We start from the raw sequence: 19,654 nt of genomic DNA on the forward strand, positions 1-19,654 counted from the left end.
TTATCCCAGAAATAAGCAGTGGATTTTCCCCAAGTCAATTTAATAATGGTCTATGGACTTTTTCTTTAGGAAGCCGTCCAGACCTTTTTTAAACCCCGCTAAGCTAACCGCCTTTATCACATTCTCTTGCAACCACCCAAAGAGGCTCATAAAAAAAAGAGATCTCGTTACATTACAGCTCCAACTTGGTATTTTTACATGTAATAAAAAGCTAAAATACCAAGGAGTCCCCAATTCCAGCTCCGCTGATGAAAGTGAAAAACGGGAAGTACCCCAAAACCAATCCATGACATGTCGCATGCCACAACAAGCTACAGAAAAGAGTCAGACCTAGCCCAACCCCTCCCCCCCCCCCCCCAGACTTCGGCAACAAGGCCGCAGCCAGAGAACCCTGAGCCTGCTTCCCCAGCAGTTCTACGTTTTAAAGGGAAATCAGAACTTTGCCTGTGTTTACGGGTTATGAGAAAACCAGGACAGGATGAGCCTTCTGGACTCAACCTGGGTGAGCTACTAACCGTAGTCTGTATTTACTGGCTATCCTCTTATTTCAAATTTTTCAAAGAAATACAATTTTCAAATAAAGCTACAGAATCTCTTTTTATATCTACAAGAACCTGAGCTATGGGCAGGTGAGTCATCCGTCTCTTGTTAGAAATTCAGAATAATTGTATCTACTACTACTGTCATGCACACCACAGGAAAGCCAGTTGGGGTCTATTAACGTTTTCTATCACAAGGGCCTGTAAGATAATGAAGAACATTTGCATTAGATAGCTGTACAAACTGATTCTTTCATTTTTCATTAGCCTTGAGAGTGGTTCCCAAACCTACTCCTGGAGGCACCCCAACCGGTTCGGTTTTCAGGATATCCACAATGAATATTTATGAGAGAAATTTGCATGCACTGCCTCCACTATCCCCATCGCAGTTCTTTCCCGCACGCTGAAACCATTTACAGCAGGGGTGTAGCCAGACTTTGGCGGGAGGGGGGTCCAGAGCCTGAGGTGAGGAGGCACATTTTAGCCCCCCGCCATTGCCACCACCAACTTTGCCCCCCCCCCCCGCCGCCGCCCCTCTCGACCCCCCTCCCGCCGCCAACCTGTCATCGCCTACCTTTGCTGGCGGGGGACCCCAACCCCCACCAGCCGAGGTCCTCTTCTTCCCGCAAAAGGTTTCCTTCTGTTTCTGACAGCCTTTTGCGGGAAGAAGAGGACCTCGGCTGGCGGGGTTTGGGGTCCCCCGCCAGCAAAGGCAGGCAACGGCGATGACGGGTTGGTGGCAGGATGGGGGGGTCCAGGGCCAAATCTACAGGGGCCCAGGCCCTCCTGGCCCCACGTAGCTACATATCAAGGTTGGGGAACTGTGATCTTGCAGAAAGGTTTCTGATAAAGTCCTCAAATCACTGCATTCTGTTGATTCCTACTGCTCGCAGCAGCTCATACATGTCATGAGTCACATCTACGTTATCAGCTCTTAGATGATGCTTTATTTCCATCATTAGAAAATCAGAAATCTGAAAACAAACAGTAACATATAAATTAAACTATTTAACAGTTTCAAGGCAGTAAATGAGGAGCTCTCATAATCAGACCCTTTCCTTGTAGAGCTTCAAACGTCACATAACTCTGACTCACTGTAACCATAACAAACCACTAGGAAAACTAACAAAAACATCACGGGTTGGGCTTTATTCATTAAAGATATCTTCCGTAGGCAAAGAATGGGAAATGTCACTTTGGAAAAAAAGGATGTGAAATTTAAAGGACAGCTGTTGTAGTTGGTGATTCGATCAAGACTTGCCTGCCTGGTGCGAAAGTGGCGGAACTCACGCGCCCCCAAGATAGGATTTTAGATAGTGCTGGGGAGGAGCCAGCTGTCTTGGTACATGTAGGTACCAATGACATAGGAAAATGTGGGACAGAGGTTCTGGAAGTCAAATTTAGGCTCTTAGGTAGAAAGCTCAAATCCAGATCCTCTAGAGCAGCATTTTCTGAAATGCTACCCGTTCCACGCGCAGGGCCCAAGAGACAGGCAGAGCTCCGGAGTCTCACTGCGTGGATGAGACGATGGTGCAGGGAGGAGGGTTTTAGATTTGTTAGGAACCGGGCAACATTCTGGGGAAGGGGGAGCCTATTCCGAAAGGATGGGCTCCACCTTAACCAGGGTGGGACCAGGCTGCTGGCATCGGCATTTAAAAAGGAGATAGAGCAGCTTTTAAACTAGAAACGGGGGGGGGGGGGGGGGGGGGGGGAGGCCGACAGTCGCTCAAAAGCGCATGGTTCGGGATAAGGTATCTTTCAAAGATATCACCAAAACAGGGAAGATAGGGTATCCTGATAGTGAGGTTGCAAAAGAGACCGTAGTAGATCAGGTGTCCTTAAATAAAAATACAAATCAGACAAAAGATTGCAAATTAATACTGTCAAGTACTAAGCATCATGTAAATAGGAACAACAAACATAGTTTCAAATGTCTATATGCGAATGCCAGGAGAGTTAGAATATATTGCACTAAATGAAAAATTAGATATAATAGGCATCTCTGAGACCTGGTGGAAGGAGGATAACCAGTGGGACACTGTCATACCGGGGTACAAATTATACAGTGGTGTAGCAAGGGCGGGGCAATGGGGGCAGTCCGTCCCGGGTGCATGCCGCTGGGGGGGTGTCGGCTCCACTGGTTCCCTGCTCCCTCTGCCCCGGAACAGGTTACTTCCTGTCCCGGGGCAGAGGGAGCAGGGAACCAGCGGAACCGACACCCCCCCTCAGCGGCGTGCACATGGCAGGCAAGAATGCACTCGGGGGGGGGGGGGCTTGGGTGATGCGCCGAGGGGGAGTGTCATTCTGCACCCGGGGGGGGGGGGAGGTGCGCAGCGGCGAACTGCCCCGGGTGGCAGCCGCCTTTGCTATGCCACTGAAATTATATTGTAGTGATAGGGTGGATCGAATTGGTGGAAGGGTAGCATTGTATATTAACGAAAGCCTTGAATCAAATAGATTGAAAATTCTACAGGAAACAAAACATTTCTTGGAATCACTGTGGATTGAAATTCCATGTGTAAAGGGGACAAGGATAGTGATAGGAGCGTACTACCGTCTGCCTGGCCAGGATGAACAGACAGATGCAGAAATGTTAAAGGAAATTAGGGACGCAAACAAACTGGGCAACGCAATAATAATGGGTGATTTCAATTACCCCGCTATTGACTGGGTAAACGTAACATCGGGGCACGCTAGGGAGGTAAAATTCCTTGATGAAATATGGAGCAGCTGGTACAGGAGCCGACGAGAGAAGGAAATATTCTAGATCTAGTCCTTAGTGGAGTACATGATCTGGTGTGGGAGGTAACGGTGCTGGGGCCGCTTGATAACAGTGATCGTAATATGACCGGATTTGATATTAGCTTTGAAGTAAGTATACATAGGAAATCAAATACGTCAGCGTTTAACTTTAAAAAAGGAGACTATGATAAAATGAGAAGAACGGTGAAAAAAAAAACTTTCAGGAGCAACTGCGAGGGTCAGCCTACATGTCCGAGTTGATAGACCTACCACCCAGAAATGCTAAAAGATCATCCCGAACATACCTCAACCTCCACTTCCTTAATTGCAAGGGCGTGAAATACAAGACGCTACACGCGTCAACCTTTTCTCACATGAGCACGCAGCTTTGGAATACACTGCCGCGCAACTTAAGAACGATTTACGAACAAGCTTCCTTCCGCAAATTATTGAAGACCCATCTGCTTGAAACAATTTATGGAAAGAGCCAAAACACAGAGTCTACACTCACTGATCATCAATGCATCATACATCCACTTCTGACCCTCATCCCCCGTAATTCCACATCACTCATACATTTACTCACAGAAATATGTACACCATATGTCTCTGTGTCTTAATACTGCCCTTTAAGCTTCCCATTGTCTCTTTCCAACGTTTCAATGTTGATGTCCCATTGTTATATTCCTAACGATACTTCGATGGTCTCGCATAACTTGTACAATGTAACCCATAACCAAGTTGTAACAAATGTATTTCCATTATTCATATCTTATTGTAAGCCACACTGAGCCCGCAAAGAGGTGGGAAAATGTGGGATACAAATGCAATAAATAAATAAAAAATTTACATCAGGCGTGGATGCTGTTCAAAAACACCATCCTGGAAGTCCAGGCCAAATATATTCTGCGCATTAAAAAAGGAGGACGGAAGACCAAACGACAGCCAGCGTGGTTAAAAAGTGAGGTGAAGAAAGTTATTAGAGCTAAAAGAAAATGGAAGAAGGAACCAACTGAAAATAATAAGAAACAGCATAAGGCATATCAAGTCAAATGCAAAAGCGCTGATAAGGAATGCTAAGAGGGACTTCGAAAAAAAGATTGTGTTGGAGGCAAAAACACATAGTAAATTTTTTTTTAGGTATATTAAAAGCAAGAAGCCGGCAAAAGAATTGGTTGGACCGCTAGATGACTGAGGAGTAAAAGGGGCGATCAGGGAAGACAAAGGCGTAGTGGAGAGATTAAATGAATTCTTTGCTTCGGTCTTCACTGAAGAAGATTTGGGTGGGATACCGGTGCCGGAAATGGTATTCGAAGCTGATGAGTTGGAGAAACTTAATGAATTCTCTCTAAACCTGGAGGATGTCATGGGGCAGTTCTACAAACTGAAGAGAAGCAAACCTTCTGGACCTGATGGTATTCATCCCAGAGTACTGATAGAACTGAAAAATGAGCTTGCGGAGCTATTGCTAGTAATATGCAATTTAACCTTAAAATCGAGCGTGGTACCGGAAGATTGGAGGGTGGGCAATGTAACGCCGATTTTTTTAAAAGGTTCCAGAGGAGATCTGGGAAATTATAGACCAGCGAGTCTGACATCGGTGCCGGGCAAAATGGTAGAGACTATTATTAAGAACAAAATTACAGAACATATTCAAAAGCATGGATTAATGCGACAAAGTCAACATGGATTTAGTGAAAGGAAATCTTGCCTCATCAATCTATTACATTTCTTTGAAAGGGTGAACAAACATGTGGATAAAGGTCAGCTGTGTATCTGGATTTTCAGAAGGCGTTTGACAAAGTACCTCATGAAAGACTCCAGAGGAAATTGGAGAGTCATGGGATAGGAGGTAGTGTTCTATTGTGGATTAAAAACTGGTTAAAAGATAGAAAACAGAGAGTAGGGTTAAATGGTCAGTATTCTCAATGGAGAAGGATAGTTAGTGGGGTTCCCCAGGGGTCTGTGCTGGGACCGCTGCCTTTTAACATATTTATAAATGACCTAGAGATGGGAGTAACTAGTGAGGTAATTAAATTTGCTGATGACACAAAGTTATTCAAAGTCATTAAATCGCGGGAGGATTGTGAAAAATTACAAGAGGACCTTACGATACTGGGAGACTGGGTGTCTAAATGGCAGATGACGTTTAATGTGAGCAAGTGCAAAGTGATGCATGTGAGAAGGAGGAACCCGAATTATAGCTACGTCATGCAAGGTTCCACGTTAGGAGTCACGGACCAAGAAAGGGATCTAGGTGTCGTTGTTGATGATACATTGAAACCTACTGCTCAGTGTGCTGCTGCGGCTAAGAAAGCAAATAGAATGTTAGGTATTATTAGGAAAGGAATGGAAAACAAAAATGAGGGTGTTATAATGCCTTTGTATCGCTCCATGGTGCGACTGCACCTCGAAAATTGTGTTCAATTCTGGTTGCCACATCTCAAAAAAGATATAGTGGAATTAGAAAGGGCGACGAAAATGATAAAGGGATTGGGATGACTTCCCTATGAGGAAAGGCTGAAGCATCTAGGGCTCTTCAGCTTGGAGAAAAGGCAGCTGAGGGGAGATATGATAGAGGTCTATAAAATAATGAGTGGAGTTGAACGGGTAGATTCGAAGCGTCTGTTTACGCTTTCCAAAAATACTAGGACTAGGGGGCATGCAATGAAGCTACAATGTAGTAAATTTAAAACGAATCGGAGAAAATCTTTCTTCACTCAATATGTAATTAAACTCTGGAATTCAATGCCAGAGAATGTGGTAAAGGCGGTTAGCTTAGCGGAGTTTAAAAAAGGTTTGGACGGCTTCCTAAAGGAAAAGTCCATAGATTGTTATTAAATGGACTTGGGGAAAATCCACTATTTCTGGGATAAGCAGTATAAAATGTTTTGTACTTTTTTGGGATCTTGCCGGGTATTTGTGACCTGGATTGGCCACTGTTGGAAACAGGATGCTGGGCTTGATGGACCTTTGTTCTTTCCCAGTATGGCAATACTTATGTACTTAAAGCTTTTAATTAAACAAATTTTATTGGTGGCATGAAAAATTACATATGTACCTTCTCCAAACACACTGTGCTAAAGGTGGCACTGGCTAAGTCTAGCCTGTTAAATGATTAGCCAATTTACCTAAATTAAATTGTTACAAAAAATTACGAGAAAATAGCCACCTCTATGATTGTTAAAAATCGAGGAACAAAAGTCAGCGAGTAACTAATTTAAACACTCAGCCCTGGATTAACTATTAAGCAAAATAAGCAAGTGCTTAGAGCACCAAGGGACAGGGGGCACCGCAGAGTTTTTCCCCCTAGCTATCATGCCCTTAACTCTTTCACTGCCATCTGCCACACCCACTCTGCAACATGAATTTCAGTGTTTTTTTAATCACTATGACTATATATGCTATTTTGTTTCATACAATAATGATATTTCTCAGCACTTATTGAGTCTTACCCCTACCCCCCACCGATATTCAAAGCTATTTAACCGGCCAGGCATGGCTGCTGACCAGTTAAATAGCATATTGGTTGCCTAACTGCTAATATTCAGTGGGAGATAACTGGTTATCTGCAGCTAAATATTGCCAGTTAACACCTAGTGCATTACTGGTTATATCATAGTAACATAGTAGATGACGGCAGAAAAAGACCTGCATGGTCCATCCAGTCTGCCCAAGACAAACTCATATGTGTATACCTTACCTTGAATTTGTACCTGTCCTTTTCAAGGCACAGACCATATAAGTCTGCCCAGCAGTATTTCCCGCCTCCCAACCACCAGTCCCGCCTCCCATCACCGGCTCTGGTACAGACCGTATAAGTCTGCCCTCCACTATCCTTGCCTCCCAACCACCAACCCCTCTTCCCCCCACCTGCTCCGCCACCCAATTTCAGCTAAGCGTCTGAGGATCCAATCCTTATGCACAGGATTCCTTTATGCATATCCCACGCATGTTTGAACTCCGTTACCGTTTTCATCTCCACCACCTCCCGCGGGAGGGCATTCCAAGCGTCCACCACCCTCTCCGTGAAAAAATACTTCCTGACATCTTTCCTGAGTCTGCTCCCCTTCAATCTCATTTCATGTCCTCTCGTTCTACTGCCTTCCCATCTCCGGAAAAGATTCGTTTGCGGATTAATACCTTTCAAATATTTGAACGTCTGTATCATATCACCCCTGTTCCTCCTTTCCTCCAGGGTGTACATGTTCAGGTCAGCAAGCCTCTCTTCATAGGTCTTGGAACGTAAATCCCATACCATCCTCGTAGCTTTTCTTTGCACCGCTTCCATTTTTTTCACATCCTTCGCAAGATACGGCCTCCAAAACTGAACACAATACTCTAGGTGGGGCCTCACCAACGTCTTATACAGGGGCATCAATACCTCTTTTTTCTGCTGGTCACTCCTCTTTCTATACAGCCTAGCAATCTTCTAGCTACGGCCACCGCCTTGTCGCACTGTTTCGTCGCCTTCAGGTCCTCAGATACTATCACCCCAAGATCCCTCTCCCCGTCCGTGTCTATCAGGCTTTCCCCACCTAACACATATGTCTCCCTTGGATTTCTACTCCCTAAGTGCATCACTTTGCATTTCTTCGCATTGAATTTTAATTGCCAAACCTTAGACCATTCTTCATGCGACTTATCTGGTTAGTCGTGGATATTCAGTGCCTAACCGGATAAGTTTAGTGGTCAAATAGATATAAATAGCTGTCCTATCTTTAGCCGCTAAAAAGTTAACCAGTTAGCACTGAATATTGGCATAACTAGTTAACTTTTCAGCTGCCCTTACTCCCCCAGTGGTCATTAACCCCCTCCCACCCTCAAAAAGCATCTTTAAAAATATTTTGTGCCAGCCTCTATGCCAGCCTCAAATGTCATACTCGGGTCCATGACAGCAGTATGCAGGTCCCTGGAGCAGTTTTAGTGGGTACTGCAGTGCACTTCAGGCAGGCGGATCCAGGCCCATCCCCCCCACCTGTTACACTTGTGGTGGTAAATGTGAGCCCTCCAAAACCCACCACAAACCCACTGTACCCTCATGTAGGTGGCCCTCTTCACCCCTTAGGACTATGGTAGTGGTGTACAGTTGTGGGTAGTGGGTTGGGGGGGCTCAGCACACAAGGTAAGGGAGCTATGTACCTGGGAGCAATTTATGAAGTCCACTGCAGTGTCCCCTAGGGTGCCTGGTTGGTGTCCTGGCATGTCAGGGGGACCAGTGCACTATGACCAAGGGGCTTGTATTTGGTCATTTCTGAGATGGACGTCCTTGGTTTCCATTATCGCCGAAAATCAGAAACGACCAAGTCTAGGGACAACCATCTCTAAGGACGACCTCAATGTCAAGATTTGGGCGTCCCCGACTGTATTATCAAAATGAAAGATGGACGTCCATCTTGTTTCGATAATACGGGTTTCCCCACCCCTCCACCGGGACGTTTTGCAAGGACGTCCTCAGCAAAACTTGGGCGTCCCTTTTGATTATGCTCCTTCTCTTCTTTTTTGAGATACAATGACCAGAACTGAATGCAATACTCAAGGTGAAACATACAAAAACAGAAGAAACAAGTCTTCGCAAAAAAATACAACAAAATAAAACAGCGAAGATGACAAAAAGATAAAAAATATAAAAAGGACGATGCTTCAAATAAAAATCCAGTTAAAAATACAATTTTAATAGTCGATGAACAAGATAAAAATTATATGAATCTACAGTTTTAAAGATAAAAAATACAATTCGGATGGTCGATGAGCAAGACTCGACACAGCTGTGTTTTGGCCTACAGGGCCTGCATCAGGAGTCTTTCACCATCAGATATGACAAATCTTGTTTTCGTCTTACAACTGTATATCTTGTAATGGAGCTACAGCGTCTCTTGGATCAGACTCAAATAACACTTGAGATTAGATAATCTTCAAGAGCAGGTTGTCCAGTCCTCCCCCCCCCCCATACCTTATCGTGACATGCCTGGTGGTCTAGTGGCCTCTTTGGGGCAGGACAAAGACCCCTGGAGACTGCTCGCTGCTGGTGCCACTTCAAAATGGCTGCCAAAGTCTTGGCGGCCATTTTGAAAACACAGCCCCTGCCGGCAGCAGTGAATGCAGCACAAAAGGAACTAAGGAAAGGGAGACAGAGGAGCGGCAGAGGGCAGGAAAGAATCAGAGTTGAGGGGGCTATGCTGCTCATGGATGGGAGGGAAAAGAAAGGGGGGCATGCTCACGAAATGTACTTTTCTAAGCATTTCATGAGCATGTCTTGTGCATCTTTTCATTTTGTATTTAGCATGGAGGAAAATGCATTTCTGTTACTTTATCAGAATTCTCACTGCTTACAGAATTGGGCTTTCTTGGGGGGGGGGGGGGTCAAGGTGACACTCTGGCACAAAGGTGTGGTGGGGCAGGGGTTTGACAGTGGGTGTGGTGGAGTGGGGCATGACAGCAGCCTGGCATGGCTGAATTTTAATTTGTGTCCTCTTTTTTGTCATGGCAAATATGGTAACCCTACTTCCACAGCTAACATGTACTTGCCTCTGACAGACCGCTTGAGCTTCTTTCATCGTGTTTCCGGCCGTTAATATATCCTGAGGGTCAAAGGTCATCATTGCTTGCATTTCCAATATGGTGGCATAAGTCAACGCATGATACATGCTGTCCTTGGTTCTGTGGGGGAAAGGAGAGAATTACGATGTTTATAAATTCCTTTCTTTGTGTGAAAGTATAAACAAAAGACCCAATGACTACCGACAGCCAACTAGGTTGAAACATCAGTTGCCAAGAAAATACCAGCATGGCATGTTCCATATCCTTGCTCATTCTTAGCCAGATTTGCCCAAACATTGATTTACTAGCTCTAGCCTAGTAGTCCAGCTCATCATTTCATACCCATAACTCTACAACCAGTGCAATACAAACATTAAGAATTTTTGAAGGATCCATTTAAAGATGGCCCCTGGGGCACTGCCAAGATTTTTTGCAGCTTCTGATCAGACCTACATTTTTGTATTCTAGAGTTATTATTTTTGCAGCTTGTATCTTGACCTCCTATTTTGTATTATATAGTGTTACCGGGAATATGCAGTTCTTTACAGACACAAACAATAGACAGTCCCTGCTCCTTGGAGCTGACAAGCTAATCAGAATGGATGGATGGAGGAAACATACAAATGTATAGACCTCCAAGTTTCTGCTCTCGCTGGATAGCAGAGACCTCTAGTTGCTCTGCTAAGGTACTGCATTTTGACATGACCAGTGAGGTAATAATAGGAGGGAAACTAGTATTAGTAGAAAACCACAACCCTGTTTGAATTCTTTGGCTCCGATTCCTTGGCCACGGCACAAGTTCTGTGAGGGGATCAAGAATTTTGGCTAGCCCAGCCACTGTGCCAGGAGTAAAGAAGTGGTAAGAATGGACAGGGTTTGCCGAGGCTTTTGCACTTGCTCGAAGGTGTAAACTTGAGCAGGGAACCAGAACACTGCTGCTTCTAAGGAGGAGAGAGAAGTTAAGCAATTGGAGAAGCAGGAGAACAACAGGGACCCTGATCCTCAGAACATAGCAGTGGACCAGAAGACATTTCTGGGATCTACATAACATAAGTACATAAGTATTGCCATACTGGGAAAGACCAAAGACCCATCGACCCCAGCATCCTGTTTCCAACAGTGGCCAATCCAGGTCACAAATACCTGGCAAGATCCCAAAAAAGTACAAAACATTTTATACTGCTTATCCCAGAAACAGTGGATTTTCCCCAAGTTCATTTAATAACGGTCTATGGACTTTTCCTTTAAGAAGCCGTCCAAACCTTTTTTAAACTCCGCTAAGCTAACCGCCTTTACCACATTCTCTGGCAACGAATTCCAGAGTTTAATTACACGTTGAGTGCAGAAAACTTTTCTCCGATTCGTTTTAAATTTACTACATTGTAGCTTCATCGCGTGCCCCCTAGTCCTAGTATTTTTGGAAAGCGTGAACAGAACAAAAGTGTCAAGAAGTGAAGAAAATGCCAGTGGTGTCCACATCTGGGTTTAAACCAGCTCTGAAGGAGAAGAAGAGAGAAAGAAGAGTCTCCTGGGATTTGGAGGTCCTGAGAGAAATAAGTGGCTGTAAGAGTCTGCTATTATTTTTTCCTGCCTGCCCATGTTTTGATATTATGATTGCTGTCTCTTTTCCTGCCTGGACTGAGTGGCTGACTATTAGTGGAGAGTGTGGACTGGTTTGCCAACAGCTCCCCCACCCCCCACCGGTGATAGTGGTCCTGACGTAGGGCCAGATGCATCAAACTTACTGTGCTGGCAGCTATCATTTTGAGCCAGTTTAAACCGGTGTAGCAATCACGGTATCGAGTGACAAATGCGCAAAAGCCTACAGCGACCTGTTTACCACACTTGCAAACGTACAACGAAAACGCTATGCGAATGTATTGTAATTATGTGGTTCTCATTCAAATGAAGGCAACACATGATGCGCAGCCGTTCATTGGCGATGCACAAAAAGGACCGCACACCTTTATATTTAACGGGTGCTCAGGGGCTGCTGGTAACTTCAGGAGCTGTCATCTGCCGTCAACACAACCACTTCCATAAAGTGCGTGCATAAGCGCTGTCATCGACATGTTATTTATGCGAGCGTGCGTGTGCACGTGCACATCCGTGGTGGAGAAGCCATGGCTGCACAGGGTCCCGCAGGAGAAAGCCCAACTTCTCCGACATGGATGTGCTCTGGCTCACGCAGCTCGTCAATGAAAAGCGCCTCTTCCCCCAACAAGGGGGAAGCACAAAAAAAAAACGGGATGCAAGCAACTTGGCACAGCACACGGTAACCGTCTGCAGAGTGATTAAAAAATCATGTGCAGATTGGGGCCTATAAGGCTTTGCTGGCGAGTGACGTCTATCTCACACGCCTAGGACGCACGTCTATGATCCAATCTTTTTAGACATGTGAACAACAGCTTCAGCGCTTGTCATGTGCTTAGCGAATGACTATTATGCGCATGCGTTTGCAACACCGATACCGTGGATTTCAACAGGTTAGCTCCCCGGAGGGAATGGAAAACATGAAAAAGGACCTACGGAAGCTAGAATGGTCTAAGGTTTGACAATTAAAATTCAATGCGAAGAAATGCAAAGTGATGCACTTAGGGAGTAGAAATCCACGGGAGATGTATGTGTTAGGCGGGGAGAGTCTGATAGGTACGGATGGGGAGAGGGATCTTGGGGTGATAGTATCTGAGGATTTGAAGGTGACGAAACAGTGTGACAAGGCGGTGGCCGTAGCTAGAAGGTTGTTAGGCTGTATAGAGAGAGGTGTGACCAGCAGAAGAAAGGGGGTGTTGATGCCCCTGTATAAAAGTCGTTGGTGAGGCCCCACCTGGAGTATTGTGTTCAGTTCTGGAGGCCGTATCTTGTTAAGGATGTAAAAAGAACTGAAGCGGTGCAAAGAAAAGCTACGAGAATGGTATGGGATTTGCATTACAAGACGTATGAGGAGAGACTTGCGGACCTGGACATGTATACCCTGGAGGAAAGGAGAAACAGGGGTGATATGATACAGACATTCAAATATTTGAAAGGTATTAATCTGCAAACTAACCTTTTCTGGAGATGCGAAGGCAGTAGAACGAGAGGACATGAAATGAGATTGAAGGGGGGCAGACAAGAAAAATGTCAGGAAGTATTTTTTCAGAGAGAGAGTAGTGGATGCTTGGAATGCCCTCCTGCGGGAGGTGGTGGAAACGAAAACGGTAACGGAATTCAAACATGCGTGGGATAAACATAAAGGAATCCTGCTCAGAAGGAATGGATCCTAAAGAGCTTAGACAGATTGGGTGGCAAAGCCGGTGGCAGGAGACAGAGATGGTGCTGGGCAGACTTATACGGTCTGTGCCAGAGCCGGTGGTGGGAGGCGGGGCTGGTGGTTGGGAGGCGGGGCTGGTGGTTGGGAGGCGGGGATAGTGCTGGGCAGACTTATATGGTCTGTGCCCTGAAAAGGACAGGTACAAATCAAGGTAAGGTATACACAAAAAACTAGCACATATGAGTTTATCTTGTTGGGCAGACTGGATGGACCGTGCAGGTCTTTTTCTGCCATCATCTACTATGTTACTTTCATGCATCGACCTTTGTATTACCCCAACAGCTCATTTGCATGCAATTTTTTTTGAGCCATCGGTCGTTTTTTCATGATCAGTATCTTGTAACGTAGACCTTTACGTTTTCGATTCTTTAACATTTCTTTCATGTATCCGAGCCCTAGACCCATCACCAAAATGTGTATATTCAGAGTAATATAACCTGCAAGGACTATATCTGGACTGGCAGGACTTAACATAAATAAGAAAGCACAAGTGAGAAAATCTAAACTAGAAGGGTTACAGGTAGGATTAACTGAAGTAGGAAAAATGTAAATTGATTGCAGTCTCAAGGAATTAGGCTTCTTAGGAAGCGACAGAAAAGCTCTGGTGGGTGAGTTCTTGAAAGAGAGTAATTAGGTGTGGGGGTTTCCTTGAGAACAGGGACCGATTAATATAATTATGGAAATCTGAAAACAGAAAATCAAGACTGCATCACAAACACTGAGTAATGAACAGCGAGTGCCTGAGTAGAGGGAACAGCCTCGGCCGAATTGCAAGTTCTTAATGGCTAAACAGCGAGAGAGGACCATGCTACAGATACACTAGACAGAAAGAGAAGGCAGCCAGATTCCTCCTTGGACAAAAACAAGCCACCACTGATCAGAGAAAGATTAAAAAAAAAAAAACATTTGAAGATTGGACATTGTAACCAGGCGCCTCTCTTGTGCAGCCAGGGATAGAACAATCTCCTCTAACCACAGGCTCCCGGTACAATGAAGAAACAGATATCCACCAGTAACTTCAAACTCAAGGACTTTATTCCAGGCAGGTTTCTAGTACACGGTTCCAACAGCAGCATTCACCGTCAATCCTAAGCACCTGATAAGCCACCTGAAAGTGTGTGGCCAGTAGTCCCCTTTAAGCAGAAGGCTCTTAGCACATGTCAGGATTCAATATAGGCTATAGTAAACATTAGTTCAATTCCAAACAGCAGCAGTCCATTCAATTCATCATCATAGTTAACTCTTCTACTAACCTATAAATGTACTCACTCTGCTGCTCCCCAGGTATCTCTCCACACTCGTCCTTCCCTACACCCCTTCCCGTGCACTCCGCTCCATGGATAAATCCTTCTTATCTGTTCCCTTCTCCACTACTGCCAACTCCAGACTTCGCGCCTTCTGTCTCGCTGCACCCTACGCCTGGAATAAACTTCCTGAGCCCCTACGTCTTGCCCCATCCTTGGCCACCTTTAAATCTAGACTGAAAGCCCACCTCTTTAACATTGCTTTTGACTCGTAACCACTTGTAACCACTCGCCTCCACCTACCCTCCTCTCTTCCTTCCCGTTCACATTAATTGATTTGATTTGCTTACTTTATTTTTTGTCTATTAGATTGTAAGCTCTTTGAGCAGGGACTGTCTTTCTTCTATGTTTGTGCAGCGCTGCGTACGCCTTGTAATGCTATAGAAATGCTAAATAGTAGTAGTAGTAGTAACTCACAAAGCAGCAGTTATACTTCTATTCTCTTCACCCTCATAATGAGCTCCATATTTTAGGGCCTTCTCACACCCAAGGGATTCCCCCTGCAACAGCTTCACTAGTAAGGTCAATACTTTAGGGACTTCTTCTTACCCAAGGATTTTCAGCCTGCAAATACTTCCAAGACTTCAGTACTTTAAGGACCTCCATGCCCAAAAGTTTTCAGCCTGCAACTGCCTCTCAGACTTCAGTACTTTAGGGACCTCCCTGCCCAAGGGTTTTCAGCCTGCAACTGCTTCTCGCCTTCCTTGCTGCTCTCCCTGAACTGAACTGCTGAGACTCCTTCCCACCTGCCTAATCAATCCCTGGCTTCTGCCTTCACAACCAATCATTCTCCACTCATTAGCTTCTCTACACACCCATACCAGCTGAGTTGAGCATGAGCCTAATGAGGAGCTCCTGCACACAGGGTTTCCTAGCTCTCTTCCCCCCTAGTGGCAGCCAATCTACACCTCTTGTTAGCTTACACCCATGTTCTCCCTTATTGCAGCTAGGAGTCTAGTCCGGGTTTTCCATCTCACCCCCTGGCTCCTTGCCTAAAATGCCTTCTGGGACTTGTAGTTCAGACTGAAGCTGCCTTAACCCAACTATCCTGGATGTGACTTTATCACAACATGGAAGTTATTCAGAAGAAAGAAATACAAGAAAAGCAGATCATTTTAACAACTTTTTCCACTGTGAAGGAGTTCTGCAGTATATTTATTTCTTTGTATTTATTTATTAGGATTATTTACTGCCTTTTTTGAAGGAATTCACTCAAGGTGGTGTGTAGCAAGAATAAGTCAAACATAAACAACAGAATTACAGCAGTAAAAATATTCAAAGCATGGCATAGTATGCTCCATTACAAACACAATACACAATAAAATATTTTAACAGTCAGCTTAGGGTGTAAGCAAAGATGGAACAAATAGCTAGATAAAATAGAGTAAGAAGATAAGGGACTAGTTTAAAGAAAGCATATATAGAAAATACAAAGCCAGGTCACTATGGAACAACTCCAGAGCAGGAGGACAGTTGCTGAGAAAGCCCAACTGGCTTAGTTTTTGGACCGGTAGTCTCCTGCTACTCAATCGGAACCAAGCCTGGGATCTGGCTTCATGAGCTTCCATTCTCAATCACCCTATTCCCCCCTCCCCCCTTCCTTTTTATATTTCCTCCCAGCTTAGCTATTAGGCAAGACTCGGTGGTCACCTACAGAGGCAGCTTCTAGGGGGACAGTAAAGAACAGCAAAGTTAACTATGATGCCCAATAATGTGTTTTTATAGGACTGTTGTGGAATAACTGGGATTGTTGATTTTAATTATCCAAATGGTTGATTTGGGGGGGGGGGGGGGGGAGGTAGGAGGGAAATGGGTAGAGGCCTGAAATGCACCAATACATTACATAAGTACATAAGTATTGACATACTTGGAAAGACCAAAAGGTCCATCGAGCCAAGCATCCTGTTTCCAACAGTGGCCAATCCAGGTCACAAATACCTGGCAAGATCCCCAAACAGTACAAAACATTTTATACTGCTTACCCCAGAAATAGTGGATTTTCCCCAAGTCCATTTAATAATGGTCTATGGACTTTTCCTTTAGGAAGCCGTCCAAACTTTTAAAACGCCATTAAGCTAACCGCCTTTACTACATTCTCTGGCATCGAATTCCAGAGTTTAATTACACGTTGAGTGAAGAAACATTTTCTCCGATTTGTTTTAAATTTGCTACATTGTAGCTTCATCGCATGCCCCCTAGTCCTAGTATTTTTGGAAAGCGTAAACAGACGCTTCACATCTACCCGTTCCACTCCACTCATTTTATAGACCTCTATCATATCTCCCCTCAGCCGCCTTTTCTCCAAGCTGAAGAGCCCTAGCCGCTTTAGCCTTTCCTCATAGGGAAGTCGTACCATCCCCTTTGCACCAGGCATCAGCCCTGTTCCTTCCCCCCCCCCCCCCAAAAAAAAAAAAAATCCTTACTTTCATCCAGTCACTGAGTAAATGTCTTTGGCCAGGAGCTGTGCACCAGGAAGTCTGCAATTATTATTCATGCAGAATTTGCACAGAATATCCCACCTGCTCACCCCATAGATGAGAACCTATAGCCCCACTGATCCACTTCACCAACCCATTGAGTTATGAAAGCCCACCTTCTATAAATACCCTTATAAATCCCGTCCTTCTTCTTTCTTCCCCTAATTAACCTCTACACAATACTAACTATACCTAATATACTGGAACAACTATGTTAACAATACTCTATAAGCCACATTGAGCCTGCAAATAGGTGGGAAAATGTGGGATACAAATGCAATAAAATAAATAAATTTCTGCACAGAAGCAGCAATGGCTGGACAGCTCAGCAGCGATGAAGAAGAGGACGAGGACGTGCATGACTGCACTGAGGGCCATTTCCTCTTTCTCTGTCATATGAATCCTGTCTGTTCTTTAAGCCACATGGCTGCATAGAGACCTGCACAGTCATCAATAGGATACCAAAAGAGGAGGCCATGGCCCGAGATGTATCCGTGCACCAATCCCCTCTCTTGCATGCCATCAGAGTGAGCAAGTTCACTGAAGAAAGCTGGATAGGGTATGTGCTGGGGTGGGGGTAGGAGGTCTAGAGAAAGCTGGATGGAATCTGTGTCATGGAAAGGAGTGAAGAAAAGCTGAATGGAATGTTCCATGGGAACAGAGGTTGAGAAAGCTGAATAGAATGTTCCATGGGAACAGAGGTAGAGAAAGCTGGATGGGGTGTGCTCCATAGGAGGAGGGGGATAGTTTGGAGAAAGCTGCAAGAGGCACGTGCCATGGGGGTTGGAGGAGAAAAAGGAGAGATGAGAGCCTGTACTGGGGAGGAACAGGGGAGACCTTGTTGGCAGACAGAACTGGGCTTTTGCAGGGTATTAGGAAGAAAGAATGGAGGAGGGGGGGAGTGACTGCTGAGGGATGGAGAGAGAACTATGGAAGGCAGAGAGCTGTTACAAGGTAGAGAACAGGTGCTCAAAGAAGGGGGTGAGACAGGAGGATAAAAATGAGAGGTATTTACCCTGGAAAAGGGGCTGAAAAAGCTGAGGTGGGGGGGGGGGGGGAAACTTCCCAGGGGAGGGAAGGGAATATAAGCTAACAGAGCTGGAGAAGATGGAAGTTGAGGAGAGAAAGTTGTGATTGGAGGGGGGGGGGGGGGGGGGAGATTTTATGCCTGGGAGAGACATCAAGCCTTATGATGGGATGAATTCTGCAAAAAATAATGTATTTATTTGTTACATTTGTATCCCACATTTTCCCACCTATTTGCAGAAAAAAAGTGTGCAGAATTTTGTTGAATGTTCAAAAAGTTGCACAGAATTGGTCACTTTTATGCATCAAACTCCCCTAGGAGTAAATGATGGGTTTTGAGAGGCATAGTTATGAACATGGACTACCTTTTAAGACATGTTATTTACTGTTAACTCGGGTTATTAGTAACTTAGAGCCCTGTTTACTAAGGTGCGCTAGCGTATTTTAGTGTGCGCTAATGGTAGATATACCCATATATTCCTATGGGTGTCCTTAGCGTCAGCGCACACTAATTTTTAGTGCACGCTAAAAACATTAGCGCGGCTTAGTAAACAGAGCCCTAAAGTCCCATGGTATGAAATGGGACCTGTGCTACAACAGGACAAGTTAGTGGTAAAATAACACATCTTAAAAGTAGTCCACATAGATTAATCCCTCCTCCCCCCATTAGTGTGAAGAGTGTCAGTTTCTGGTAAACAGAGCTGATATTGTGATGTCATAATGCTTCATTCCACTAATGCTTAAAAGCCAACATCATCAGTGATGTCACAATGGCTTGACTGCCCTATACTTGGCTCACTTTTAGTGCATGTAGCAGTGATTTCAATTTCTAGTGACATGTCTTTTTTTTTCTTTAATTAAGCGGGGGGGGGGGGGGGGTAGTTATCAATGTGGGCTACGGTTAAGATGTGTTTTTTTAGTTAACCCCCAGTTATTACTACTACTTATTTCTATAGCACTACTAGATGTTCGCAGAGCTGTACACTAAACACATATAAGACAGTCCCTGCTCGACAGAGCTTACAATCTAATCAAGACAGAAAAAGGACAAATAAGGGAATTATTTAAGGTAGGGACTAGGTTTCATTGCATAAAACAGAACTTGTGCTAAAACAGAATGAGTAGGTGGTAAAATAACACATCTTAATGGTAGCCCATGTTTTTAACTCCCCCCCCTCCCATATCTGGAAAATAATCATTTCTGTGCGTATGTGTCCACATATATGCATCTAGGTGGCTCCTTATAGAATTATCCCCTTTGTGTGATAACTATAATTTACTCCACCCAGGGGCTGCAGCATTCCCGGCCCTGATTGGCCAAGAGAGCAGAAAACCTGTGCTGGGAAACTGAATGTAGGTTTCTCCATCCCGCAGCAAGCAACTCTGCCATTCAACTACTAGCCCATCCTAAATTGTCGGAGGCGTAGTGAAGGCGGGACTGGGGCGTGCTTAAGAGATGGACGTCCTTGGCCGATAATGGAAAAAAGAAGGGCGTCCCTGATGAGCATTTGGTCGACTTTACTTGGTCCATTTTTTTTCACGACCAAGCCTCAAAAAGGTGCCCGAACTGACCAGATGACCACTGAAGGGAATCGGGGATGACCTCCCCTTACTCTCCCAGTGGTCACCAACCCCCTCCCACCCTAAAAAAAATTTTTTTTGTCAGCCTCAAATGTCATACCCAGCTCCATGACAGTAGTATGCAGGTCCGTG

General features: G+C 44.8%; 1 protein-coding gene across 2 annotated transcripts in view; it reads right to left on the minus strand.

Annotated features, from left to right (window-relative positions):
- Positions 1–19,654, minus strand: part of TTC39A (tetratricopeptide repeat domain 39A) — a 209,358-nt gene that overhangs the window by 94,910 nt on the left and 94,794 nt on the right. For both annotated transcript variants that reach the window (XM_030206144.1, XM_030206146.1), the window contains exon 3: positions 9,810–9,941. In XM_030206144.1, coding sequence (XP_030062004.1) covers positions 9,810–9,941 — 132 coding nt within the window. The remainder of the gene's footprint in view (positions 1–9,809; positions 9,942–19,654) is intronic.

This window comes from Microcaecilia unicolor, chromosome 6 (assembly GCF_901765095.1).
Source record: "Microcaecilia unicolor chromosome 6, aMicUni1.1, whole genome shotgun sequence".
Taxonomy (NCBI): domain Eukaryota; kingdom Metazoa; phylum Chordata; class Amphibia; order Gymnophiona; family Siphonopidae; genus Microcaecilia; species Microcaecilia unicolor.